Raw genomic sequence first — 26962 nt, 5'->3', positions numbered from 1 at the left:
TGTATCTGCATTGGAGATGAGCGCGCGGAAGAGCCTCTGGGCGCTACCATTGTTTCATGGCAAGCGCCTCCCTTACTAGGCCAGCGCGAGCCGCGGGATCTCTGATGCCAGCGCCGATAGACGCGAGCCACTCCGCAGATTCCATTAAAGCCCCAAATTAAAGCAGGCACATCAAAGCACAACATAGAGCGCGCCCATGTACTGCAACCTACAGGACAGAAAGCGCATTGGAGCGTCGGGACAGGAGCCAATTTTGTGCATATCAATGTAAAATAGAGGCGGATCAGGGTGGCGGGTTTTCATTTCACACCACAGGGCAATGGAGGAGCCGTGAGGTCAGATTTAAAGCACAATATAGCATATTTCATTTATATGTTCTTAAGCAATGTATGCTTGAGGGTGTTAAAAGCATATCAAATTGAATGTATAACAGATTTTATCACACAGTCTTTGAACCATATGATTCCCGTAGACGATTTTAGGATCCTACACACACACACACACACACACACACACACACACACACACACAAATTGAGCAATTGAGCAATGAAGATTGCACAATAATTGTTTATTTTATATATATATATATATATATATATATATATATATATATATATATATATATATATATATATATATATATATATAATATATATATATATATATATATATAATATATATATATATATATATATATATATATATATATATATATATATATATAACAGTAATTGTAATGGTTTTTATTAATCACTCAAATAGGTAGATAAAAACATGCAAATAATAAATGAGAAGTTAGATACATTAACAACTAGTTGATAAGTGCTATTCTTCCCATATGTTATTGATTATTTTTAATAATGTAATAAACATATCCAGAGAGGAACCCTCCCACATGTTCGGTGCTGTACTCTGTCCCATATGTAGCAGATAAGCTGGTTACACATAGGACTTCACTATTCCTCAGATAATGGTATTTATTTTTCTGACAAGGCTAGCACAGATTCCAGACTGCTGATAACGCTTTATCAGGTGGAGATTCTCCACGTTCCCTGTGACATGTGACCCTGGCGTGACCTCCTGCGGTGAGCATACTCACCCAGACTGTGTGGGATATGGCATGGAGAAAGTCCCGGGGGTGCACGCTCATCTGGGAGGAGCTTTCCAAGCTTCTGAGGTGTCCTCCGCTGCCCAGTTTGACCAGATAAGGGTTCTGGGGTCAGGGTTTGCCTCCTGGACAGGACCATGCGGAGGGGTCATCAATCAGGCCATCAGAGCGCTGGGTGCAGGAGACATCAAGCAGACTGTTTCCAGAAGCACAGCCACCAAGCTCATGTAGTGGAGTGCCATACTGCTGCTTTATTATGCTACAGCCACAGCTAAGGAGTAAACACTATGTTTGAGGAACGCATATGCTGGGTAATAAATGGAGGGGGTGTTTGCAGTATGCTTCCAGGGCTTTTGACTGATATTACTGAGGAGGATATTGCTCAAGACTGATCAAGGCTCCTATCAACTGTGAAGGACAGATGCTTTCAAAGACCCCCTCAAAAACCTCACAATTTACCTCATGTCTTCCCTACTGCACTGATAATGCTCTATGAACACAGACCTCTGCTCTGCTGTTTTACTTTTATGCTCATTGTCTGTGTTTTATTTTGGGTCTACTAGGATGGGTTTACATGTTTCAGTGCTCCAAAAACACATTTAGCTCATACTGTAAATCTCTTTTCATCCTCTGTCTGATATTCTGTGTTAGAGGTCCTGTATCTTCCCTCCTGATGAGCCAAGCTTTGATTGGTCTTCTCACTCCCTCTGTTCTGATTGGTAAACCGACAGAGGGGTTCCGCCCTTACACGTTCCACCTCTGTCTTGCAGTGTGCAGACAAACCCTTTTCTCCTGAGTAGCTGTGAACTCTGGTGTGTCTGAAATGTTAGAAATCCTTAGTTTCTGGTGGTTTCCAAGCTGTTCACAGTTCCACTAAAAGACATGCAACTCTGCATGTGGGTATCTAGTGATAGAAATAAATATTTTAAAAGTTTGAGAATTTGTGTTTTTCTGATTGGCAAAACAATAAATTAGTTGTCAAGTTGGCTGAGATGACTACAGCTGATCACTCTCTACAGCCAACAGCTCCACTCGTAGTAGTTACTATGTGCTCCTCAAACATCACAAATCCAGAAATACTAGTGCATATAATAGTGCATACAATAGTGCATACTTACAGGCTGTGAACCTGAATCGAATCCATTGGGTCACACTCCTGTCCTTCAGGAGTAATGCATGTGAAAATTCTGCATCCAAATGAGCACGTGTTTTGAATCCCTCCTCTGTTACATACCGGGCACACGGTGAAATAATTGGAAGAAATAGTGGTGAAAATATATTTTAAACATTTATTACAAACTTTTTGTGGTACTACCTATGGCAGAGCATGCAAAGGAGATTTCTCCTCACAACGCAGAACACAGCATCTTCTGGACTTGACTACAAAAGGGAACTCTTCCTGGCCTCTACTACTTGCTATGTGCTGTGTGAGGGTGTGCCAAGCTTGCCAAGCGGTAGGCAGGCAATGTGGAAAGTGTGACGAGATTGTGTCATTGTGTAAGAAAGAAAATGGCTGAAATTCCAATGAGGTGAATCAGACAGTTGTAAAAAGTGGTTTATTTGGAAAAGAATTATTCACGCTGGCGTGTACTTTGGGCTTTGTAACTTTACAGACTGTTTACATGCACAAAAGCTTTATAAAACACTAAAAGAAATACATAACAAAACCTAAAAGCATAATAGGTCTCCTTTAATACATTACTTGTTAGTCTCTAAGATTTGGAAGCAGTGCTCTGCCTTGATGCTTTCTTCCTACTCATCGATATGATTCTCTAATGTTGCCTCCTTTTCCTGGGATCAGTGAAGTATTGGCACAGAAGCACAGGAGGTGGAAAACACTGCAAATAAAGCAAGATTCCTAATGTTGCGAATAGAGTGAAGTTCATTCTTGAGGACCTCTGTTGGGAATGGGACATGGCAAAGCTGCGTTCCATGGTGGAATTCCAGAGTGGGCCCTTTCAGAGGGAGAAGACCATAGTCATGTAGTCAACACATGCATGTGCGAAGTGCAACATGCACACATCTGCTGTTAATAGCTTCCATTTGTTATTTGTTGCCTGGGCGCGGAGCACACCGCCATTAAGCCTGCAGGCCGTCTGCTGAAGCCAGGCGACAGCTACACACACCTCTCCTGCCTCCCAGCTGTCCTGGGGTCAGAGGGACACGATAAGACTTTGTAATCCAATGCTGCTTCTCTGAGGGTGTGATTCACGCAGCCTGGCATATTCAGGAGATGTCTAAACAGCCCCTGAACCTGTAGGACAGGCAGGGTGTCAGAGCCTGTCAGGACTCATATAACACAGTCTGTAGCTGCCTCCAAAACCCGCAGGGCCTCCCGGTCCTTGAGAGCTGGATCCTTGAATCGCTTCTGCTCCGAGCCAGGGTAGCGTAATCTGGACGCGTTTCCTCTTTCACACTTGATTCAGGACCAAGTGGTTCTCATTACCTCAGTCCTAACCTTAACTGTTATTCTGCAAGAAAGCAAATACCTGATCTCAGATCAGCAGGAGAGGGCATCCACTACTAACACAGGACAGTTAGGAGATCATTTAAAACCTGTCCACACACACACACACACACACACACACACACACACACACACACACACAGTACTGACAAACCTACTCTTCAAGCTTTAAGTACATTCCCAGTAAGGAACCATAAACTCATAGGATAAGGCCAAAGCATGCTTGTTATCCCACCTGGAAGTCCCATGACAGCTAAAGTTTGTTCCAGCTGGATGAGGTGATTCCCAGAGTGCATGTGAGATAGCCGTGCCTGGCACAAAAGTCCAGGTGTAGCTGGGGAAACGTCACCCAGGGGATGGGCTGAGTCAGAAGAGTTAGGGTGCGAAAACTCTGCCCTCTGTCATGTGGATCTCAAAGAGAGCCTTTCTGAACTCTTAAGAGGGCTGACTGGTGTTGGGACGCCTAAGACAAAAACACACATATCCCACCAAAGATGGATCTCAGCATCACTTGTGTTAGATGTTTGTGCTATTTAAATTTAAGAAGATGAAAAGCAAAGTGATCCAAACCTGGAGGTTCAGTGAAAGCATTTACAGGGGCTCCGGACCCGTTTGCCCCCCCGTTACCAGGGGTGTCAGGCCCGTGTGAGCAGGGGTGGCTCATCAATGCCACTGCACCTTTGATGATTCACAATAGCTCTCCCTCCCAGTGTGTGTCTGCTGCAGCTCAGAGTGGGAAGGTCTGCTTGTGCTCACGCTCGCGCCCCAGACCAGAGGCTGCAGCTCGACCAGCTACAACCCTGTTTGGTTTGGAAGACTTCGCTTTCGCAATAAAATAATCAGAAACAAACTGCCCGGGCACGCGCCTCGCCTCGTTCAGCCGTGCGATTCCCATGGCCAAAGTGTCCAGAATCTGAGCGACAAAGTGGCGAAGGAGTGGAATCCGAGTGCGAGCGGTCCGGAGTCGCGGTGCGGAGCACGGACACAGCCGGGCAGGCCAGAGTGGGGAGGTAGTCGTAGATCCTGGCAGGAGATCCCACCAGGAATAAAAGCCATTATAATCCCTGTCACCATGAGAAGAGACCTAGAGAGAGAGAGAGAGAGAAAAGGGCAGGCACACAGGAGGGATCAAGCCAAGCATATGGCTCTGGGAAAGAGGGAGGGAGGGGAGAGAAAACGAGAGAGAGTGGGATCAGAAGGGAGTGACAGAGGAAGAGAGAGAGAGTGCAGTCATACGTTTGGGAACAATAGATGTCTTTCATATGAGCTCAGATAAGTGCTGGTGAGAAGACGATCTTGGTGGGGACAGGGGTGAAATTTCAAAGGCTTGGGTGAGTGCGACGTCCGGCGGTGCTGTTTGAGAGGTCTGCGGAACGAAGGCAGAAGAGAGAACGGAGGGGAGTCCACCCTGGCTGAACTGTCAGGAGCAGAGTGGATCGGGGAGGTCTCTGCTGGGTAGAGAGCCAAGTGTAAGTGTGTGTGTGTGTGTTTGCTGCACGGGTGGGACCTGAGGGAGGGGTGCCTCCAGCCCAGACATGAAAAGGCATTCTTTCATCATTGCTAATCTGCAAAACATAAACATTAGAGCATCTCTCTCTCTCTTTCTCTCTCCTCTCTCTGTTCCCCTCCACCCTGTGGGCTGTGGTTAGGGATGTGGGCCCTCATGTTTGTGAGGGTGCGTGAGGAGCTCTGGCTGTTTGTTTATGTTTGTGAGAGTCATTCAAAGTGTATCAATTGTCAGATCAATGTTTCTGACATCCTGGGGCAAGTTTGTGGACAGAAGTAATTGTTGCCCACATCTGCCCCATGGGACATTTTGCAAAACAGCACATGTGCATGCATGTGTATGTCAGTGACCATGGAAATGCATGAAAATATGTACGTCTGACTATACTGAAGCTGTGTTTTAAAGGGGAGTCTGCATGTGATCAGCGTATGTGTGTCTGTGTGAGTGTCTGTGTGTGAGCATCTGTGTGTGTGTGTGTGAGTGACAGCCCCTAATTTATCCACAAACTAGCTGGCAATTAGTTCTTTTTCAACAGTAATCACATAAGGCATCTTGGTAATTGGGATTAGGCAGCTAAACGCAGTAGAAGTGCCGGCGCTCACAGATCTTGGACATCCAGAATTCAGAAAGCCTGTCACTCACTGCCGGACTTGAGATCCAGTCACAGAAACTGCGACCTCTGTGAGAAAAAGATCCACCAAGGAGAGAACCCCAACTCAGGAGAAGAAAAAAACGTAAATATGCTTAAAGCAGCCATGGTCTCTGGGTTCTGCTCTTTCTCTTCACTCACTCACACACACACACACACACACACACACACACAGCAAAGCTGTTTTTCGGGAGTGTTTAAGAGATAAGCACAGTGTGTTAATGCAGGCGTAATCCCGTTTTCAGGCCTCTTGGCTCTGTGTCTGCTGCCTGCTTCTTTCAGCCACGTATCTGTGACAGATTAGGCAGATCCCCTTGGATTACCTGCACCACAACAAGCCCCCTGACACTGACCATGAGCCCTACCCGAGCCCCTCCCTGAGCCCCTCCCTCGGCCACGCCCCCTCTCCTCCTTGACCTCACTCCCCTAGCACAACACATTTGGTGTTTGGTATTGCCACCTTTGCCTGCTGTTAGACACTAAATGTACTGCACAGCAAAAGAACATGAGTGGAGAGAGTGGGAGAGAGAGAGAGAGAGAGAGAGAGAGAGAGAGAGAGAGAGAGGGAGAGAAAGAGAGGGAGGAGAGACAGCTAATCCCCAGTTCTGTGTGGGGTGAAGACGTATCTTCTGCCTGTCTGGCGGGAGCGAGTTTGCTGAGAGTGGAGAAATGTGCCGTAGTGCTGAGTGTTAATCCGAGGCCTGGTCCCAATGTCAGCCTTGTCCAGCTCCGCGCACACACACACACACACACTCACACACACTCACACACACCCACACTCACTCACTCACAGGCCGTGTTTATGACGTCCAGGCCAGGCCGTGTTTAGGGCTTGCTGACCAACCTGAAGCTACTTTCACTCTAGGGGATTTATGCTTTCATATTTTGGTGCATAATTCCAGTAAAACTCTTTAATTGCGGCGCTGTTGTTGCAGACAGTGATGGAAGCACACAGTACTCTTTGAACTGCACTGATGAATAGCCCTCAGAGAGAAATGAAACAGACTTGAAATACAAATTGGAAAAGCAGGAGACTGAGGATCCCCTTTGTTCTCATCCCCAGTGCCATACACAGTGCCCTCAAGTGGACACTCCCATATTAGCAGTAGACTCAAATGAACATGGCTTGATTTGGTAGTGGTTCCTTGGTTTTTGCACCTTCTCTTAGAAAGTCCATAACTCATTAAGATAATAATATCCAAACTTATAGTGGTGTCTAATTCTGAATCCCTAAACAGACTTGATTCTGCAGTATGTTTATTTAATCCCCTGCCAACACTCATATTAGCACCAGGTTGGACTGACCAGCTTCTCACATCACAAGTATAGTTGGTTCAAATTCTCTAGTTAATATCCACATAGGAGCCTATATATAGTAAACATATGTGCACATATGTATGCAAATAGAGATCAATACACTATGTACATCCCACAAAATCCTTTAACCAGAATACAGGTCCCATATGGAGAGGGTGGAAACTAACTACAAACTACAAATGAACACCAAAATGTCTAGAAACAGGCCAAGGCTCCACACACAATCAGACAAACTCCAAGACCAAATCCATGCTACTAGCTAAACGATGCTCTTTTGAAGAAGACAGCGTGGAGCGCAAGATCCGGCAACCCTGATTCTGACATGGAGAGAGAGGGCAAGTGAAGACAGCAGAGAGCAGGACAGCACCACACACACTCTGGTTTGGCCTGTTTATTCCTGGCACCGACCGAGTAACACCAGGCGTCATGGTTATTGATGCCCTATTTGTACAGGAAAGGACACACTAAGGAGAGCTGAGCAGTTTAATGCATACGAGTACCCAACGCTATCAGACAACGGCGTCAGCTTCTCCCTGGTGGTGCGGAGTGTGAAGTCACGTACACGTCATTTAAATAAGTCTTAAGGGTGCAGCGTATGTTTGGAGCATAACGACCTTTGCCTTCAGCGACTCGGCACCGGTCCCGGGCGCTGGCTCGGAGTGTTTGAAAGTCCTGGAGCCGACACAAAGGCGGGACGAGGCAGGGCCTGTGGACGCCACAACACCATGACGGCCTCATTGTTTTCTGCTCTTTTCATCTCCCCTCATTCTCTCCAAATATTTGCAGGAACGCTCGGAATAACACGGAGGTAGTGGGAAAGCCGCGCTTGTATATTATTGAAAGGAACTCAGGCCTGAGCCTTCCTTCGAAGTACAGGTTTTGTTTTGTTATGTTTAGAAGTTTCTTTTTTGTTGTTCACCATGTATTTGAGATACAGAACACAATATGGAGGATATCTTATTGTTCCAGGACTCAGGTTGCTGATGGGGGGGGGGGGGGGGGGGGGGTCATCTGTTCATTTATTTTTCATGCTCTTTGAGAACCAACCACATGGAGAAGATGAGAAGCTTGCATAAAAGCCAAAATAATTCCTCAGCATAGCTCTTAACGTATAAACCAGAGGTATAAACCCGAACATCACCCCAGCTGAGCGCTACGACTAAAGCACACTGTTCACCGGGAGCATGGAGCAGTCTCAAACTCCCAGGAGATCACGATGGAGATCACGAGGAAGCACTGGAACAGACGCCTGGGACAGCAAGGAAACATGAGTAGAACAGTAAAGCTTTACCCCACTGCAAAGCCACACGGCTGGAAAGCTCAGCTGGTCATGTGATCGGTGAAACCCGCAGCAACGATGCATTTGCCTTGCGCTGTCCTCGGGAGGCGGGACTGTCCCGTGTTGCAGCTTTGTCGCTAGGTCTGTGACTGACAGCTCTAATGAAGCAGGCAGTCACCAGGCAAAGTCACAGCAGAGAGGCCAGGACTTCAACCGTAGAGCAGGACTTCCAGAGTGTCAGCGCTCCCTACGCAGAGGAGAGAGGTGGGAGGTCGCCTGAGTCCATGCTTCTGACCACCTCAGCTGTCCGCTGACAGGACGAACAGCTCACACTAGCTCTGCTGATAGGGCAGAATTCTTAAAAACCCTACACAGTGAATAAGGTTTATTCATTATTTCCCAAAACCAAAAACGTTTTTTTCTATTATCTGTCACTTGAAAGTGGACATCTGACCTGCCGGTAAAACACCTCCTGTGTCTAGCTCTGGCATTTTGTTTTTAAATGACTGTTGAATCTTTACTTTTAGGGTGCAGTGTGTCACTCTCTCTCTTTCTCTCTCATCTCTCTGTCTCCCTCCCTCTCTCTCTCTCTCTCGGACAGAGTGGTGTGGGAGAGCAGGGGAACCTCTGAAGGCCCTTCATGCCTTTGTTCTATTATTCACCAGCTCAGAACTTCAGAACCCACTCGGGCCTCGCTGTGCTGGGAACTCTCCTCTAACGCTACGAGAGAGAGAGGAGAGAGAGGGAGAGAGAGAAACAGAGGGATTGAAGCATAGACGAAGAGAAAGCTAAAGGATCAGAAGGGTGCTGTTTAGTCCTTTGGCTTGAGCTGCCCCTGTTTATGATACATCAACAGTGCAGTGTGAAGCAGCTCCGTACCAGCAGTCCACATGAGAACCTTTACACCAGTCACCATAAAACACTTAAAACAAACTACAAAATAACTGAAGTAAAATGCACCTGGTTTACACTTTGGTGATGTAAATTGTTCTGAAATTGTTGAAAAAATAACATCATCATAAAGTTGTAATAATGACCCTAGTGAGGCAGACGCTGTGCAGAGCACTGGGACAGGCACGCTGGTCTTCGGGCATGGTGCGTCAGGTACTGGGTGGGTCATTAACACCTGCTCTTACCTTGGGCCTCCTGGTGCTCCAGCGAAGGCCTCAGTGGCCCTTTCAATGACTGCAAGATGTGGTGCTGTATCACACCAAAGAAACAGACCGATATTTAGCATCACTACGACATTCCCAAACAAAGGGGTTTAAGATTGTGATTGTTTAATACCTGAAACAAAGAAATGCAAGTAACTGACTTAATAGATATTGTTGATAAACTGAATTATATGTTCACTCTCATTTGAGTGAGAATAAGATGCAAGTTGAGATCTTCACTAACATTGACAGGCCTTCACATAAAAAACATAAAAATCCATAAGTATGTATACATGAATGAATGAACATAAATGAATGACTGCATAATTAAATAAATTGGCATTTTTCATTTTGTAACTTGTTTACTCCATTACGCACTAACACATTGTGTTCTTTCCACAGAATGCTCATTTGCATAATAAACACTTGTGGGATTAAAGCAAACATGTTTTTTTTGTCTCCCTGTAGACATTTTTGAGCATTTTGGTGAAAAGGACCAGACGAGAAATGAGCAGAAGCAGCCAGAAGCTTTGATGTGCTCCTAGGTGAAGTTCTACAGTCATGCTTACAGCTATGCACATACAGCACTCACATACCACCACTATACATTTATTTATGTCCCACAGAGCAGGCAGGCAGAGCTGACCTTCTGGGATGTATGTTCAGACGAGACCCAACTTTAAGTGCTCGCTACTTTGAACTGCTGGTGTCTAAATCTGCCTTGTGCTGTAGGTGTTGCTCTTGAGAATGATTTGATCTTAGTGAAGAAATTAAACACCAGACATTTGAGCTCAAGCTTACACAACAACAACTTCTTGAAGTTCTCTAATGTGAAACACATGAACTTCTAAACTATCTGCAAAGCAAAAAACTTTAGTTGTTCTGACATTGTCAAACATTCTGACAAGAAATGATGATTCTATATCAGTAACAAAGGTTAGAAAATGATTAGGTAGAAATCAATTTCCTGATAATATTGTATCTATTTTAACACCTTTATGGCATGATAAGTTAAACATTGCGTCCTGTCATTCAAGAGAGCCTTGACAAACGTCTGGCATGAACAGGATAAAGAATGCTATGGAAACATCGCTATGGAAACACATCACTATGGAAACACAATCACTATGGAAACACACTGCTGTTTGCTGAAAAAAAAAAGAAAAAAGACTTCCACACTTCCAGCTGAGAGATGTGAAGCATCTATGATGCACTAAAGATGAACCAGCCATACCTGTGCATCAGACCTGACACTGAACACACTGCTGCTGACCTCTTCTGGAAAAGATGGATAACGGGAAAATGGAGAGCAAATTCTGGGAAAATAATTTTTGTCAAAAATAAACAAAGAGAGAAATGTTGTGCTTAAATAAGCAAAATACAGGAAAGAGCTGAACTTCTGTCACACTTTATGCCTCCTCACAACAGTACAGTGACCTGCTTAATAGAGAAAAAAGAGAACAGAACTCAAAAGGCCTTGGCTCTGCACTCAGGCTACTTTCAAGCTCATTTTCCTGCGCACAATTACCAGGCCTTGTCCACATGTTCTCTTCCAGCTTGTGAATTATTTAGTGATGAATTTTTAATAAATAACAGGGGCTCAAGGGAGCCAGGGCCTGGTCAATTAAGAGTGTGAGAGGCAGGGGCGGGGCTTGAGAGGCAGGGGCGGGGCTTGAGAGGCAGCTATCTCAGCCCTCTCAGTATTACTACACAATTACACCTCGGCTGGCAACTACCCACGGCCCCCTCACCCACCCCCGGCCCCCTCACCACCCACGGCCCCCTCACCCACCCCCTCACCACCCACGGCCCCCTCACCACCCACGGCCCCCTCACCCACCCCTCACCACCCACGGCCCTCACCCACCCCCTCACCACCCCCGGCCCCCTCACCCACCCCCTCACCACCCACGGCCCCCTCACCACCCACGGCCCCCTCACCCACCCCCTCACCACCCACGGCCCCCTCACCCACCCCCTCACCACCCACGGCCCCCTCACCCACCCACGGCCCCCTCACCCACCCCCTCACCACCCACGGCCCCCTCACCACCCACTCACCACCCACGGCCCCCTCACCCACCCCCTCACCACCCCCGGCCCCCTCACCCACCCCCTCACCACCCCCGGCCCCCTCACCCACCCCCTCACCCACCCCCTCACCACCCACGGCCCCCTCACCCACCCACTCACCACCCACGGCCCCCTCACCACCCCCTCACCACCCACGCCCCTCACCCACCCACTCACCACCCACGGCCCCCTCACCCACCCACTCACCATCCACGGCCCCCTCACCCACCCACTCACCACCCCCGGCCCCCTCACCCACCCACTCACCACCCACGGCCCCCTCACCCACCCACTCACCACCCACGGCCCCCTCCACCTGCGGCACTCAACTTCAAACACCATGCCTGGATACTTGGATACTCCCTTTATTAGTTTGGTGTCTCTCCATTCTCCACTACCCTGCTTGTTCCGTTTCTCTCTCCGTTTCTCTCTCTCTCTCTCTCTCCCTCCCTCTTCCTCTCACTTTTTCTCCTTCCTTCCCTTTCTCCCTCTCTCTCTATGCCAGTTGCTGGCCTGTATTTTAGAGCTCTTTTTGTTACACTTAAATTACTTATATATCTTCTCCACTCACTCCTCTCTCTCTCATACTCTAACTCAGGCTAATTAAAAAGAATCTGACATCGTAATTCATTCTACAGCTCTCTAAAAGTCTTTTATGTTATTAATCAATCTGATATTATTACACATTTCTATGTTAAATCAGTGTGTGGAAAAATATTTGGATCAGAGTGTGTACGTTAGAATAGAAAAAAATTTGCAGAGGCCCCAAACTTCTTTTGAAGTTGGTTGATAGTGACATCATCATCATCATCACCCTTTCTCACCCTTTTTCATTGTATAATATTTCCCAGTGCACTGAAGTAGACGACACGCTGTAAACAGAAGATGCTGTGATTCGCAGCTCCCAGCTGGGCACGTACTACACTTCAGTTCCATATTAGCTAGATAAAACCTATTATTAGCCCTCAAAGGCAAAATCAACACTTGATTAAACACATCAACCTTAAAGAGATGATCCAGGTGTGTTAGAGAGTCTTAATACATGTTGAGGTGGCTTATAAAAAGATTAACAAGGATAAACAGTAGCTAGGTTATTACACTGAAGACCACAAGATGGCAGTAAATGCTAACACTACTTGGAGCGTAGTAGCCAGACTAGGATAGTTAAAAGAAAAAAAACTCAATGACAATATAACTTCAAGTGATCACTTGTTTGATATTTATATAATAACGGAGTCCAGCGAAAGACCATAAACTGTTAATTGACAATTTTAGAATATTAACATTGTGATACTCTTTTTTTTTGCTCTGTAATGTTAAGGTGCATGCTTTATTCATGAACAATACATGACCACGGGAAGTGCAAGATTCATGGATGCTATAAACAATTACATGACATACAAACAGTTTAGGTTTGTGTAATTGATTGAGTGGGAATGTGTAAAACGCGAAGGGCAAATCTTCATTTCCCTGTGTTCTGTTCCCAAGTCAGCAACTAGCAGTCACTTACAGGCTGCCGCCCAAACGGTCCTAATTCTGATCAAATGAAAATGGGTTTTTACACATTTATCGAAACAAAGGATAATGAACCATGACAAACAATAGAGGGATTATAAATTGTACTGGTACGACTGAGATTAGGTTTAGGTAATATTTTCAGATCCTGTATGGAAGAGTATGGCACAGCGACCCCTAGTGACCACAGAAAGCCTAGCGCTTGAGCTCAAGCTTGAACATCCGTGCAGAATGCATGGCCTTTCGCCTGAAACACATCCCTACCAAACACTGGCACTTTTCTAGAACATACTGATGGACAGCACAGAAAAAGGCGCAGACCTGTTACGGTAAGCACAGTATGAGCATGTGACTTTCAAACATGAAGCGCTTCGTAATCGCATCTAGCATCTATTGGTCCAGAGGAAGACGGAGCCCCCTTTGAGTCTCGGCTAGAGGACGGACGGACCCCCGTCCCCCTTTGGGTCTTGGTTCCTCAAGGTTTCTTCCTCATGCTCTAGGGAGTTTATCCTCATCACTGTCCCCCTTAGCTTGCTCACAGGGGGCTTGGACTCGGACATTTGTAAAGCTTTTTTGTGACAACATCTGTTGTAAAACGTGTTGTATAAATACATTTGATTCGATTTGATTTGATTTGATATTCTATATGTAATGCAAAATGCTTCATTTCCAATGCGGAGAAACGCGTTCCAGTTCTGTGATTTAATCTGAGGAGAGACTCGCTGCTTCCTTGTGTTTTTTCGCCGACATTTTACCGTAGCGATCTTTCAGGCCTGGTTAAACCAGGATATTTCGTTTAGGCACCGGTTTTATTAGCTTGCCTTCCGGAATGCGATCCCCCATACCCCCTTAATAATGCGTTACTTTATATGTCCACTAGATGGCATACAATTATAGGTTACATTCAGACATTTGTCAAAGCTGCCAGTTAAAAGCAGTTTCTCAGTATAGATGAGAAACTTAAATCTAGTAATATATTACGTGCAACATACATTACGTTAACCGAATTTTTTGTTACTGAGCTGTGAGAAAGTACATATTATGTATTAATAAGAGCTTATCAACTGTCTCTGAGATTAGAGACGTGAATGCAAAACCCCCGTAGCTCACCTAAAACCAATCCTCCACACAGACAGGGAAACGGCAGGTTGATTCTCATCTTTGGATTGGTATTGTTCACTGATGACGCTCACTAATAACACAACAGTCGGTGAGATAGGACAACTTGTGACAACATACATTCACAAATAGAATTACATTAGTTAAAATACATAAATAACAAAACCAGGTTTACAAAAAAATTACACACTTTTGGTATCAAAATTCAAATTCAAAAGAAAGTCACCATGCTTAAGGGTTATTGACCATCCAGTACACCAAACCTTCCCTAATAACTGCTGTCCTCCAGACACCCACATTCTCTTCCAGACTAGACAGGTAGTCCGTCATCTTAAAATGAGTCTTTGAGTGTGTGCTTAACGTGATTATGTGGTGAAATGAAGCATCAAGGCTATCTAGATCCCTTACAGTATCGCATCCACCAGGTAACTCAATAGCAGGCTGGAGAATCCCTGTGCAGCATCATTGATGCGCTGCTGAAGTTCACCAAGTACCTTCCCACCTGGCAGACTCGCTGAAGTCCAGTGATGTCTCCACGTTCTCGGCATGTCGGGTAGTGCCTGGTTTGACTCGTGGTCTAAACATCAGGGATTAAACGTATGGCTTGACAGCAGACGCTTTTCTGAGTGTGGGACTACAACATTATTATTAAAACCACATATACATGCTTAAGCTACATTATCCAGCCAACTTCGAATGGCAACTACAACTCTCGTTATGTAACTGAGAAGCCTGTTTTAGTGAGCAATGATTCTGCGAGGATCTAATGAAGTTTTTATGTAAATGCTAACCAGAAAGGGAAAAGTTATTTATGTAGTTTCTGTAAATTGTGTATTTGTAGTTCTATTGCCCTTTGAGGACTGGGGGCAGGGTTTCCTAAAGGGTTGTAGTTATCAGTGAAAGAGGTGGAGCTCTGCAGGGTGGGCTTGAACACCTGCGCGCACCCACGACTGGCTCTCCATGTCCTAGTAGTTCACATAGCGTTTTGATGTGATTTTATTTTAAGCCCATGCTTAGCAATAAGCAGTGAACAGTACTTGCAGTTCTCGAAAGACTGCAAACATAATGCTAATCTTTCCGACATAAATATGTGAAGTTTTTGGGACACTTTAATGCACACTAAAAGCTTCATTTAAAAGACTGTTGGTGAGATTGTTATACAGTGTAATCTAAATGCACTTGTCTGTAACTTTCCACTGACAGTGTAGTATTACTGTAATACCCTCCTGACTTAGCTTATTTCCCTCATTGAGTGATTAATACAATCATTTACATTTATGGCATTTATCTGACACTTTTATCCAAAGTGACTTACAATTAGGACTGAGTACAACTTGAGTAATTGAGGGTTAAGCATTTTGTTCAGGGGCCCAACAGTGGAAACCTGGCAGTGGTGGGACTTGAACTGGCAACCTTCCAGTTACAAGCTGAGTAGTTTAACTGAGCTACCGCTGCCCACAAGCACAGCCATATCGTGAATCTTTTCAGGAAGCGCTTGTAAATTCTTAACACCGATACTGGTAAAATATTAACTGAGTACTTACAGCTGTTCAGTAGCGCAGGCGCAGTGCCCAGTTCATGGTTCGTGTGTCTGCCCGTGCTCAAGGGACCTCCGTCAGACACGAGTTTGAACCATATGTCGTATTTCTCCGCCACTCCGCCAAATTGTGGAGTCTCCCATTAAGCTGTGCGGGTGTGGAAACAAACAGGCGGGAGCCAGTCATTCTCTAATGACCTTAATGTCTGCGTCTGGACAGACGTCTGTGGAGTGACGCACGAGAGACAATAACCGCTCGGTAGGCTGCATTATAGATGTGAGCTTCAATTTCATTATGCCCACTTAATTTAATTTGGATCATGCATTATCTACTTTCGGCGTTTTATTAGACGATAACGGACCTTATGCTAACATGTAGCTCCACATTATCCTTTATCAGATCTGCCAGTACCATTTTACTGCTCGCAGTCCTTTCCGTTTGCAGCTCCGTGTCTGCATTATGTCCTGTTCGCCAGCAGGAGGAGACGTGGCGGAAGAGTTCGTTACAGGAAAGAAACGCTAAAACTTACTTGTGTGGCGGAGAGCCGAGCACATCACCCCGGAAAACGTTACTGACAGATTAGATCTGCATAGTCCTGCGTAAATATATGCCGTTAATAATCCGAGTCGGAATTCTTTTCTGAGTATGCCATAGCGAGTGATCTTTACCGCCATGGCCTGTTTAAGACTAGTCGCCGAACTGTCCGGTGTGCACCGCTGGGCTCACCCGATCCGGGCCGTTTTCCAAACAAGCGCGCGTGTGCATCTGAAGGTAAGCTTGCGAAGTTTGTAACGATCACAAACGGGGACCTGGCACGAGCTCCGTTAGCATAATCCCACACGGGTTTGTTTTACCGCTAACATGCTGATGTGCTTTAACAGTTCCGTGTTTAAAACACGGAGTTGCACTGGAATGCTTTACTGCATTGGTCAGGGAGAGTTCCTGTTTTCCGCCTGCTTGTGGGACTCGTGAACGGAACCACGCGTTGGCAGTCTGCCCACTTCGCAGTTTCCTGCTTTACGTTCGTCTCCGATGCAGTCAGCGGGGGAAACTTTTTAGTCTTTAGGACTCTTACATGTTACCCGATCATTAGGCCGCTGGATGCGTCGCGTTGCTAATATTCGTGTGGACTGAGGGAAAAGCAAAGCTGCACTCAATCAAACGCTTGTGTAGCGCCAATCCCATTTCTTACTCGGACACGGCGAAGTATGAACCCCGTTGGGGAAAAAATGAAGAAAACGGTTTCTTTAGCGTAGCAAGACCGTTATTTAGTTTTAAGTTAACAGTTTCGTAGTTTAAACACTGAAAAACCCCAATAACTGACACCAGTATGTGGTCCTCTGCTGCTCTCCACCTTCTGATCACGAGTTCGGTTTTCCTCATTGGCCTTGGTGAGGAAAACTGGCTGAATCACCTACATTAAGGTGGTCATCACAGATGATGGAATATCGAGAGAGAGAGAGAGATAGATAGATAGATGGATGGATGGATGGAGGCCTTTCTGTTCTGCGGTTTGCTTTTTGGTTAATCTTTAACTGATGCTCCAAGCACGCCAGCTGCGCGAGAGTTTGGAAGGTGTAGTGTGGGCACGTGCACGGTGTTGGCATGCCGTGTATTGTTGGTCAGCGAGGCTCGCGCTGCAGGGCAGACTGGGATATGATGATTCTGTCTCCAACCCACTGAACCCGCAGGTGTTTCCAGCAACTAAGCATGTCAGGTGGTGTAGGCTGTCTTCTGGTAAATGTAGTTCATTCTGACTCCCTGTGGGATGTCAAGCTGCAGAATATATTGGCTGTGACTTTTAACATGTTGGAGTTTGTCTTTCTGATGTTTACTGTGTCTACTGCGTACTGTGAGCATCATGGCCTCTCAGTTGTTCCATGTGAGTATTTGGACACGTTGGCGCATTCACGCCATTGAGTAAACAGATTTGATCAGAAGAACTCAGGCCAGCGTTTAGCCATGTGACGGAGTTCACTGCCTTGTACTGCAGCATACAGCGACTGCAGTATGTGGTAGTCAAATGGTAATGGTTGCTTTGTCCTCATCATGTATCGCTGTCACACACTTTCAGGCTCTGTTGTGTAAGTTGTGTTCATTACTATTTTGCCCACATCTTGCATACCAGCTGTTCACCATCTATATTCGATATCTTAATACTGCTCTGGTTTATCACACGCTGTCGTTGAGCGCACAATACATTAGTAGCAGTGTGCAGGCTTCAGGCTGAAAAGAAAGCTTTTCATTTAGGCGGAGCAGTGAGGTGATTTCCTGGCTGTGGTGTTTATTCCCTTACTCAGCACACAGTCATTTCTCTGGGCGATATGGTGAAAGCATAATGGCCTACTTGTCTTTCGTTCACAGTCCAGTAATTGCTGATACTGCAAGCCTGCCTAGAATTTTGACCAACCTGTTATACAAAGCTGTCACGCGTTAATTAGCTGACTTTAGTCTTAGCTCATTGCAGGCCGGTGCCAGCGTCTGGCTAGTCAGTTAGAGCAGGATTCTTCCACGCTTAACGTTCTCCCGTAGGAGATGAAGAGAACGACGGGACAGAAATAGCCGTTGATGTGCAACCGAGGGCCTGGGCAGACCGATTTGTTTCCTCGTGCGTGCATTAAATGATTTGTTTCCTCGTACGTACATTAAGTGGGGGTATGTAGCGCGTGATGATGATGCATGGATGTTCTTTGCATGGATTTTGAAGGGATTTTCTCCCTTTGACACTTCCAAAACTTTTACCAAAATATCAAATCAACTTTATTTATACAGCGCTTTTTACAACAGATGTTGTCACAAAACAGCTTTACAAATTTTCGAGTCCAAGCCCCCAGTGAGCAAGTCAAGGGTGACGCTGGTGAGGGAAAAACTCCCTAGAGCACGAGGAAGAAACCTGGAGAGGAACCAAGACCCAAAGGGGGGGGCATCCTCCTTTGGGTGACAATGGACACCACAATAATAATTTTAAGAGAAAAATAAATAATAAAGTGAAAAAATATTTCCAGCATTTAGCTGATGTTTTTATCCAAATGAGTGAGTACAACATGAGCAATTGAGGGTTAAGGGTCTTACTCAGGGGCCCAACATTGGTAACTTGGCAGTGGTGGGACTTTAGCCTTCTGATTACAAGTCAAGTACCATAACCACTGAGCTACCACTGCAATTACTGGCTAGTCCAACTTCTAGAAGTCCTAGTCTTGTCCTGATTTTGTGTGTGTGTGTGTGTGTGTGTGTGTGTGTGTGTGTGTGTGTGTGTGTGTGTGTGTGTGTGTGTCAGAAACCCATTCAGCAAGAGAACACCCATTAAGGGCAACAGAGAAGTAGTTGTCTGGGGTGGAGGTGTGGTGGGCTACAGCAGCGGACATCAGGGGGTGATGGGAGGAGCCATGGCAGCTGAGACGGGTTGAGACTCAGTAACATCTTGACATCAGGGGTAGGTGTACCTCGGCAGAAAGAGTGAAAGATTATTAGACATGTCCAGGTATGAAGGTGTGTAAATTGGGGAACTATAATGTATAATGTGCAATGATGGACTCTGGCAGATCTAGATATGGCAGCACAGCTAAAAGGAAAGATCCAGAAGGAACCACAGGCATGAGGGCACCCTGGAACATCAGCACTCCACCACTCTGCCAACAAACTTGAGTGACAAAAGAGAGGTGAAGTGACAGCATCATAACATCCCAGTTTACCATAACTCTCAATACCCATGGACCCCCAGAGCTACACCGTTACCTAAGATGGGAAGTGGTTCATAAAATGCCTGACTGTACAGAGGTTTTCAGCCTGGCCAAAATATCTATTCAGACAGCATTGTTGCTGGGCACTGCTTGGAAGAATAGAAAATGGGGATCAAACGGACCTTGTCGTAAATATAAATTGATGCGGCATTTTGTGTTAAAAAATGTGGCTTTTTTTTTTTTAACCTGTTAAAGGTCCAAAGTCAACAATATTTGTATTGGGCAGCTTTAAATCAGTGAGAACTCTTAAGCTTTGGTGTAATTACATCTGTTGTTGAGATGAGAGAACTCAAGGTGAGCGTGACTCCTTCCCAGACATAACTTTTTAGGTGTAGCTTTAGTAGTACTTTCTGTAAGAGCATTGCTGATGAAAACAAGACACTGTTCCAGAACCTTCCATCAGTGTGAGCTCTGCCTCATCACAGACGAGAAAAGCCAGTCGTTACAGCCTGTCTGCACCAGACAGGTGTGGAGGTTGGTGCGGCCGAGGAGAAGGCGTCCTCCATTAGGATGCCGTGGAGAACAGGTGGTCAGCCGGCATGGTACTCATTAAAGGCTGAGGTGTGGATGGAGCTGTTTCAGAATGCAGCAGTGTCACAACTACCACCTTCAACTGTGTATATGTCTTCAAGACTTTGCTTATACCCCTTATCCGCTAATCTGCCAAAGAGTCAAGTGACAAATACAGTAATGAAATTTGAACGAATGCAATCCAATGTCAAAGTCAAAAATATTTGGTTTGGCTTTATCTTAGTTATCTCCTGGAAATATCTAGCTTCAGATTCAATTCACATTGGAAATGTGTTACTAAGAGTAGCTAGGAACATTCAGTTTCAGCTCTTGGTTATATATCTATATTCTTAATTCAATTAAAATGTAATTCCAGTATTTCAAATGAAATACTTCACAGATATAATTTAATCCAGAAGCCACAATCCGATTGGATAGCGTTTTGAGGGAAACCCCTGGTCTTTACTGCCGCTGTCTGTTTGCCCCTGACCTCCTCAAACGCCTCCTCTCCATAGCAGAGAGGAGGTGGAGGTCCAGGCTGTCTTTGGAGGGAAGGGTACCGGAGGCTCTGCTGTAACCTGATGACTGGTGTGTTGCTCTGTGGGTCGGTGGGCTGCTGTAAACTGGGCATTTGTAGGCTGTTTATTTCCCACTCACTCTCAGGGTTGCACTGCCATCATTGTTCACCGTATCATGTACTTTAAGACCAGAGCCATTATGGCCCAGGCCTGCAGGGGAGATGCTTGCAGAGGGCGCACAGGCTCCATTCTTTAAGGATCGCTGCGCTTAAGTGCTTCATCTAGTTGAAGGGCTCAATGATTAGCTAATGAGTAGAGCAGAGGAAACTCTGCCGTGTGCACTGCCCCGTCCAGCATGTCTACGCACACCCATAATTCAGCAGTGTGGAGAGTCAGAACGGCTGGGCTGGGCTGGCATGAATAAGACCCCCAGCCCCTCCGCTGCCAGCCTGCCTCCATCAGCAGCCCAGTCACGCTCCCACTTTGGCAGCGCGGTACACGCCGCGGAGCAGAGAACGGAGCCTTTACAGACGGGCACGGTGTCCTGCTTCTGCTTCGTTTCTGCCACAAAACAAAAGGTTCAGCTCATTTGCTGATTATCCAGACCTTTGTCTGCCACATCCAGTGTGATACACCATGGAAATGTGAAACAGCGCGATCTAATGACCCCAAAAACGCCTTCGTTATTCTGGTTGACAAGGACAGAAGGGCTATGGAGCGTATTGGAGAGAGTGTGTGTGTGTGTGTGTGTGTGTGTGTGTGTGTGAGTGAGAGAGTGTCGTCATTCGCTGACTACGTTACACAACCCTACTGCATGGGGAGGGTTTGCATCATCTTGTTTTGGGTCGATTTTGCGTTCAGTCCTCCTGCACGTGACAAACGTCTATTTGTAACAGCTCTCCTTTCAAAATCAGGTTTTGCTCTGCGCTTTGTCTTCTGTTGAGTGTGTCTTCATCCCTTAAGAATAAACACACATATGCCCTTTTTGCCTGTTTTAGTTTGAACACATAGGAGGCGGAAGGGAACAAAGTGGTTTTGAAATGCACAGCTAGCACCAAGTGCACCTCCTCCCCTCAGACTGAAGCCCTACACCCAGCATGGCTTGCCCTGCCTGCATAAAATAACGGATGGGCACGGGTGTCCACCTCCTTATAGAGAACCTTCCTGCTGTAGGAAATGAGGACACTTTTTTGTTTTTGTTCCCAACCGTCTGACTTGGAGGAACTCTTGTTTCTCCCTTCTGCTTTTCCACTCATTCATCACTTACTTCTTTTCCTCATTAAAAATTGCTGAGACAAACATGCCATTCCTGGCCTCTTCCCTCTGAGATGAAAACGGCACATTTCAGTAATGAGCAAAGCTCAGGGGGAAGCAGTATTTGAAAGAATGGACCTTGGCTTCACTTGGCCCGAGTACTGCAAGCAATCTTTTAATCCCATTCATTTAAACAGACACTAGCTTGTTCCACAGGACAGGGATGTCTAGTTAGATAACTGACCTTTAACCTGTTCGCTCTGGTACCTCATCACACATGGTGTGCAGACTAGACTCTGTTAGACGACAGTATGTGTAGTCACATGCTCTTTCAGTTCCCTTTTTATTGAGCTGTGATGTCCTCCCTTGTCAGTGTCTGTTCAAGGTGTGAATGCTCGCAGTGTTGCGTTTGGCTGAACAAGCAGTACCTGCTCTGTACTTGCTGTGTCTAAGAACGTGGCTGCGATGCATTTGAGATGTATACTTCTAACAAGCTTTGGTTTGTACATTTGCAGAGTTTGAGTCAAAAGTGCTGGGTTCTTGATATTTAACATTTTAAATGTGTATATATATGCAGTTTTCTGTCATCTTTCAGTTTTTCTGCAAAATGGCTGCTGTCCTGAGCAAGTATTCAGTAGGTCTAATCTAGCATGTTAATCTATCACTTCAGTCCTAATCTAGTGCTTTATTCCTAATTACACCTAATTACATTGTGGGGAATACTCACTTTCTTCAAATGGCCATGCATTTATATCATTTTTCAATTTTTAGTGTTTCCATCAAAACATGTTCTATATGTAAGACTAAAGCTGGGTTTTGACCACCGTTGGAAACAGTTGCTGGTGTGCTGTAGTTGCGACCTACATCTTATTAGGGTTAAGTGTTCCCCTCTTGCCAATGGTTGGCAAAGCTTATCACCCACATGGTAAGAATTCTTCATTTCCTCTTGATTGGCCTCTGCGGTTAAACAGAGACCGTGGGAAAGCCACGCCTTCAGATGCAAACTCTGTACTGCCCTACAGTTAAAGTGTGAGATTCCTTCACATCAGAACCTGGGACGTTTCACTGACAGACTCCTACACGTTATTATGAATCCAAAGGTAGGGTTCAGGTGCTGTGTGCTTCTAAGATAAGACAAGACTTGGGGGCCCTGAGCCAGCACACGTCCACCTGTGTTGGTTTGAGGTGAGTGGATATGGATGAGTCCTGGCTGAGACTGGGATGGAATATTCACAGAGCAGCTTGCCTTCTGGAGAAGTGCGGCTAGCCCACATCCGTCAGGTTCCTGGTGTGGTCCTCTCCTCGTGAGACTCCTTCCTCATTGATCCTGCCACCAGTCTTTTCACCCGCTGAATGATACGGATGGTGCCGAGAGCCATCAGGCGTGACGGAGTAAGAATGAGCATTTTCGAGCAGGCGCTCCAGGACTGGAATGGTGTCCTTAGATCTTCGCAGACAGCTGAGGCTGAAAAGCAATTAAGCTTTTAAATAAGGCAGAGCCAGTGTGGTGGCAAAACTAAGCAGTCATTTCATGTTTATGACGGTAAACATTGAAGTACAGAAGATAAAACACTATATGAGTTGACAGTCTGAAGTGACACAGGTTTTATGGGCTTGTAAGCGGAAGACATAAACCCAACTTTCTTTTTAATATCAGGCACATGAGATTTTGTATGCTTATAAACACGATGCATATTAAATACAAGTGAATTAACACCCCACACTAAAAAGTTAATTGCCGTCACTTCCTGCTGCCTTGAGAAATTGCTGAAAGGTCCATGAATTTAGCGTACCTCAGCAGAACATGAGGACTGTTATGAGGTCAACAGCTACACACCGGCAACGTGACCTCCCTTTGCTTCTCTCCCCACACTGCGTGCGCGCTACCTTCCGCTGAGTGTAGTGCAGCTCTAACCTCACAAACCTCCTGGTATGTTAAGCCTCCACCCTTCTAAATTAAACATGTACAGATGACACTGAGGCAGCTGATGTGAATGTGGACGCTAAACGCTCTGTACAGTGACGCTCTGTCTAATTAGCTCATTATTTCTCTAATTATTAGTTCTTCTTCTCTCACAGGCTCAACTTGCCCAGCTCCAGTGGCGGTGTCATCCAGTCACCTGCTGTAGCACTTTATCGCCATCTAATGGTAGAGTTTGTACATGACAGTTTGAATGTCTATGGCCAGAGGGCTGCCTGGTGTTAAGTGCTAAAGTGTGGCGCTCCCTATGCTGTAGACACTTCGGTGCAGTACAGACATGGGCGCCCGGTGCTGGCGCTCACTCTGCCCTCCAGACATGAGACCTGCCTATTTTTTCTGCGGCCCATGCTCACAACCGTCAACGACCTCCTTCAGGACATCCACAGAGAGGACCCGGGCGTCACATCTGCCTCCGTACTTACCCCAGGTATACACACACACACACACACACACAGTAATCCCTAGAGGGAATACTGTGAAAAGAACACTCAACATGATGTGTAATCTCATCCACTGGTTGAAAACTGGTTGCTATTAGAAATAAACATTTCGTGTAAAAAATCCTGTTGGAGTAAATTTGTTTGGTTTTCTGGCCGTGCTTTAAATTACAAGTTGGCAGAAGCAGTTTTTAAGTAAAACCCATTTTTAAATATTAATCACATTCCTCTAATATTGAATTTTGAATAAATTGAGCTGATGTCTGCAGTATGTTGAAAGTAAGGTGAGTTCATTGCAGATATGGTCATATATATCCACTAAACCCCTGTGTGGTCTGACATGGGCTGTCTGCACATAGACGGTGTGAAGGTTGCATCCACCACTCCCATGGACAGAGTCCTCAGCACAAACTTCCAGCTGTGCATCAATGGAGTCACCTACAAAATCCACTCAGCACTAGCAGGTATATAACCCAACGGTTAGTAGTAGAGACCCCTGCAATGCTAGCGTGGACTGGTGGAAGGGTTCATCACTGGGAACGTCACATGCTGGTTCCACAGTCTCACTGGGAGTGCAGAAGAGCAACGTGATGGTTTGAGCACTGCTAGAGGATTGTGGGTATTGCTAATACTAATACTCATCAGTTAGTTCTGTACTCCAGCGCATGTATGACGCTGTTTGAAGTAGTATGAAGCTATTTCCAGTGACAGACACATTAAATATGTGTGTGTGTATACACTGAAATGTACAAAGGTATTCATTCTGCTTTCTGTATGTTTGTGTGTTTTAGAAGCAGTGTCTAGCGAGCGCATGCTGTGCACGGAGGACACCATGAACATGGTGCACAGGCTGCATGCAGCGCTGTACCTGCATGAGCACCACCTGAGGCAGGAACAGGACCTGCTGAGGCAGTTGGATGTCCTGAAACAGGAACTCTCTCCCCTGGAGCAGGTAGTCATCTTTAATGAGCTGCCAAATGAGTGGGACACTTGTGCTCTTAATTACAGCAAGATAATTGTGGCATCGCTGGGAATTGGGCATTATTCCCACTCTTTCTAACCAGCTGTTCTAGTTGCACAATTATAATAATTGCAGTGAGGCAGAAAAAAAATTGTTTTCACACTTAGAATGTATGAGGCTTGACATCTTGGCCGTAGCTGTGGCACGTGTTATGTATGTGCTAGTTTTGAATTAATAATGGCTGACTGCACATTTCGGTGTGTATACTAGTGTCTGCACTGGCAGTAAGTGTATTTTGTGTGTGTGTGTGTGTGTGTGTGTGTGTGTGTGTGTGTGTGTTCAGATGAAGGCCCAGTTGGATGCCAGGGCTGAGCGCAGCTCTTCACAGGCACTCTGGGTGGGCTTGGCTCTGCTCTCTGTGCAGGGTGGGGCTCTGGCTTGGCTCACCTGGTGGGTCTATTCATGGGATGTCATGGAGCCGGTCACCTATTTCATCACCTACTCCACCAGCATCGGTGTCTTCGCCTACTACGTTCTCACCAAACAGGTGTGGACACCTTGGTCATCGAAAATGGAGCTTTAAACCATCCTGCTTCAGCCTGACTGGGATCTGAGAGGACTGTATCTCAGCACAGGAGATCTTCACTGACCATTCCTACATTAGCACAATATCATGGATGAAGTTAATTGTACAGTATTCCAGGTGGACCACACTACCACATACCTTAGTTTACTTAATGTATTTCCTGTTCTAAGACACACTATCCAGTTCACCACGAGATAGTCAATATTGAATACAAGGTTTTCTCCTTCTGCCCAGTAGGTGGCCCCAGAGAGTGTGCTCAGGCACACCTACAGAGTGGGATGATTAGGAAATGTTGGAGTTGTTCTCTCTCTGCTTCTAGAGTTTTGTGTTCATGTGATCATAAAACCAGGGACAACAAGAGGGTGGGAACCTTTAAAACATTTGTTTCTGGGGTGACTATTAAAGTGCAGTCTGGTCTTCTCTCCCACAGGATTATGTATACCCAGTTGCCAAGGACAGGCAGTTCCTGCATTACTTCTACAGGAAAGCCAGAAGAGAGAAGTTCAACGTGCAGCAGTACAACAAGCTCAAGGATGAGCTGGCGTCTGTACGGGCCTGTTATATAAAAGGCGCTCCAATCATTCTCTGCCTACATTTCTCACCTTTCCTCCTCATTAATCCCTCTCTCTTTTTTTCAGGTAGAGGATAATTTAAGACGTTTACGAAACCCAAATCAGCTGGGACTGCCGGTAGACCAGATTCATCCCAGGGACTGAAGAGTGCTGCTACACAAACATGCCTCACTGTGCTGAACGCTACAGTTTGATACTGCTCTTATTTATAGTATTGTGCAAAAATATCATCTCATGAACTTCAAGACAAACACATCTGTAGCCATAATGCTCGTTATTAGGAATGATGAAGAGTTGAAATAAAGCACTAATGTCACATGCCTCACCGCTCTTTGCTTTGGTCATTTAACTGCTTTGTCCAGAGTGCCTTATTCTGCTGTACTGGAGGGATTATAATCTGGCAGTGTGGGATTAAACTCCTTATTTAAGGCCACAGGAAACGGCACAGGGATTGAGACTCATGCCCTGTTCCATAGGCAAACTTAATGGAACTACACGCAAAACACATAAGATGTAAGATTTCTAAAATAGGCCTGGAAGTCTTATTATTCCAATCTTTTCCAGTGTAATATATCAAGTCAAAATCTCTGCAGATTGGATGGAGGACCTACTAATTTTAATGTTTCAGTGAATCAATAGCAAAAAGAACATTTAGCTGACATGACTGAACACATC

The 26962-nt window shown here is 45.6% G+C and overlaps 1 protein-coding gene and 1 long non-coding RNA gene across 6 annotated transcripts; one reads left to right on the top strand and one right to left on the bottom strand.

Moving 5' to 3' along the window:
• Positions 1-2647: 2647 nt before the first annotated feature.
• Positions 2648-16347, bottom strand: LOC113588324. 5 transcript variants are annotated; one of them, XR_003411839.2, is made up of 9 exons: positions 16258-16347; positions 15735-15875; positions 14693-14767; positions 14182-14263; positions 9466-9529; positions 8342-8576; positions 4148-4724; positions 3813-4040; positions 2648-3581 (listed from the first exon to the last, which is right to left on the bottom strand). It is a non-coding gene; the product is annotated as an uncharacterized LOC113588324 (long non-coding RNA). The 5 variants fall into 5 exon arrangements; XR_003411841.2 differs by having other exon boundaries at positions 14182-14824; XR_003411838.2 differs by having other exon boundaries at positions 14182-14767.
• LOC113588323 (calcium uniporter regulatory subunit MCUb, mitochondrial-like) lies at positions 16199-26612 on the top strand. Its single transcript, XM_027027452.2, has 8 exons — positions 16199-16499; positions 23830-23899; positions 23988-24158; positions 24528-24632; positions 24960-25120; positions 25473-25676; positions 26146-26262; positions 26354-26612. Exons 1-8 carry the CDS (start codon positions 16401-16403, stop codon positions 26429-26431), a joined length of 1005 nt encoding a protein of 334 aa, XP_026883253.2. The 5' UTR covers positions 16199-16400; the 3' UTR covers positions 26432-26612.
• The last annotated feature ends 350 nt before the right edge of the window (positions 26613-26962 follow it).

The sequence above is a fragment of the Electrophorus electricus genome, chromosome 11, assembly GCF_013358815.1.
Source record: "Electrophorus electricus isolate fEleEle1 chromosome 11, fEleEle1.pri, whole genome shotgun sequence".
NCBI lineage: Eukaryota > Metazoa > Chordata > Actinopteri > Gymnotiformes > Gymnotidae > Electrophorus > Electrophorus electricus.
The sequence above is the reverse complement of the archived record's forward strand: the minus strand, read 5'-3'. Positions and strand labels throughout refer to the sequence as shown.

Bases quoted from the DNA above. Each gene is read 5' to 3' on its own strand.
- LOC113588323 (XM_027027452.2), top strand. From the start codon at position 16,401: ATGGCCTGTTTAAGACTAGTCGCCGAACTGTCCGGTGTGCACCGCTGG. The intron at 16,500-23,829 runs GTAAGCTTGCGA...CTTCTCTCACAG, and splicing joins GCGCGCGTGTGCATCTGAAG to GCTCAACTTGCCCAGCTCCA. The intron at 24,159-24,527 runs GTATACACACAC...GTCTGCACATAG, and splicing joins TGCCTCCGTACTTACCCCAG to ACGGTGTGAAGGTTGCATCC.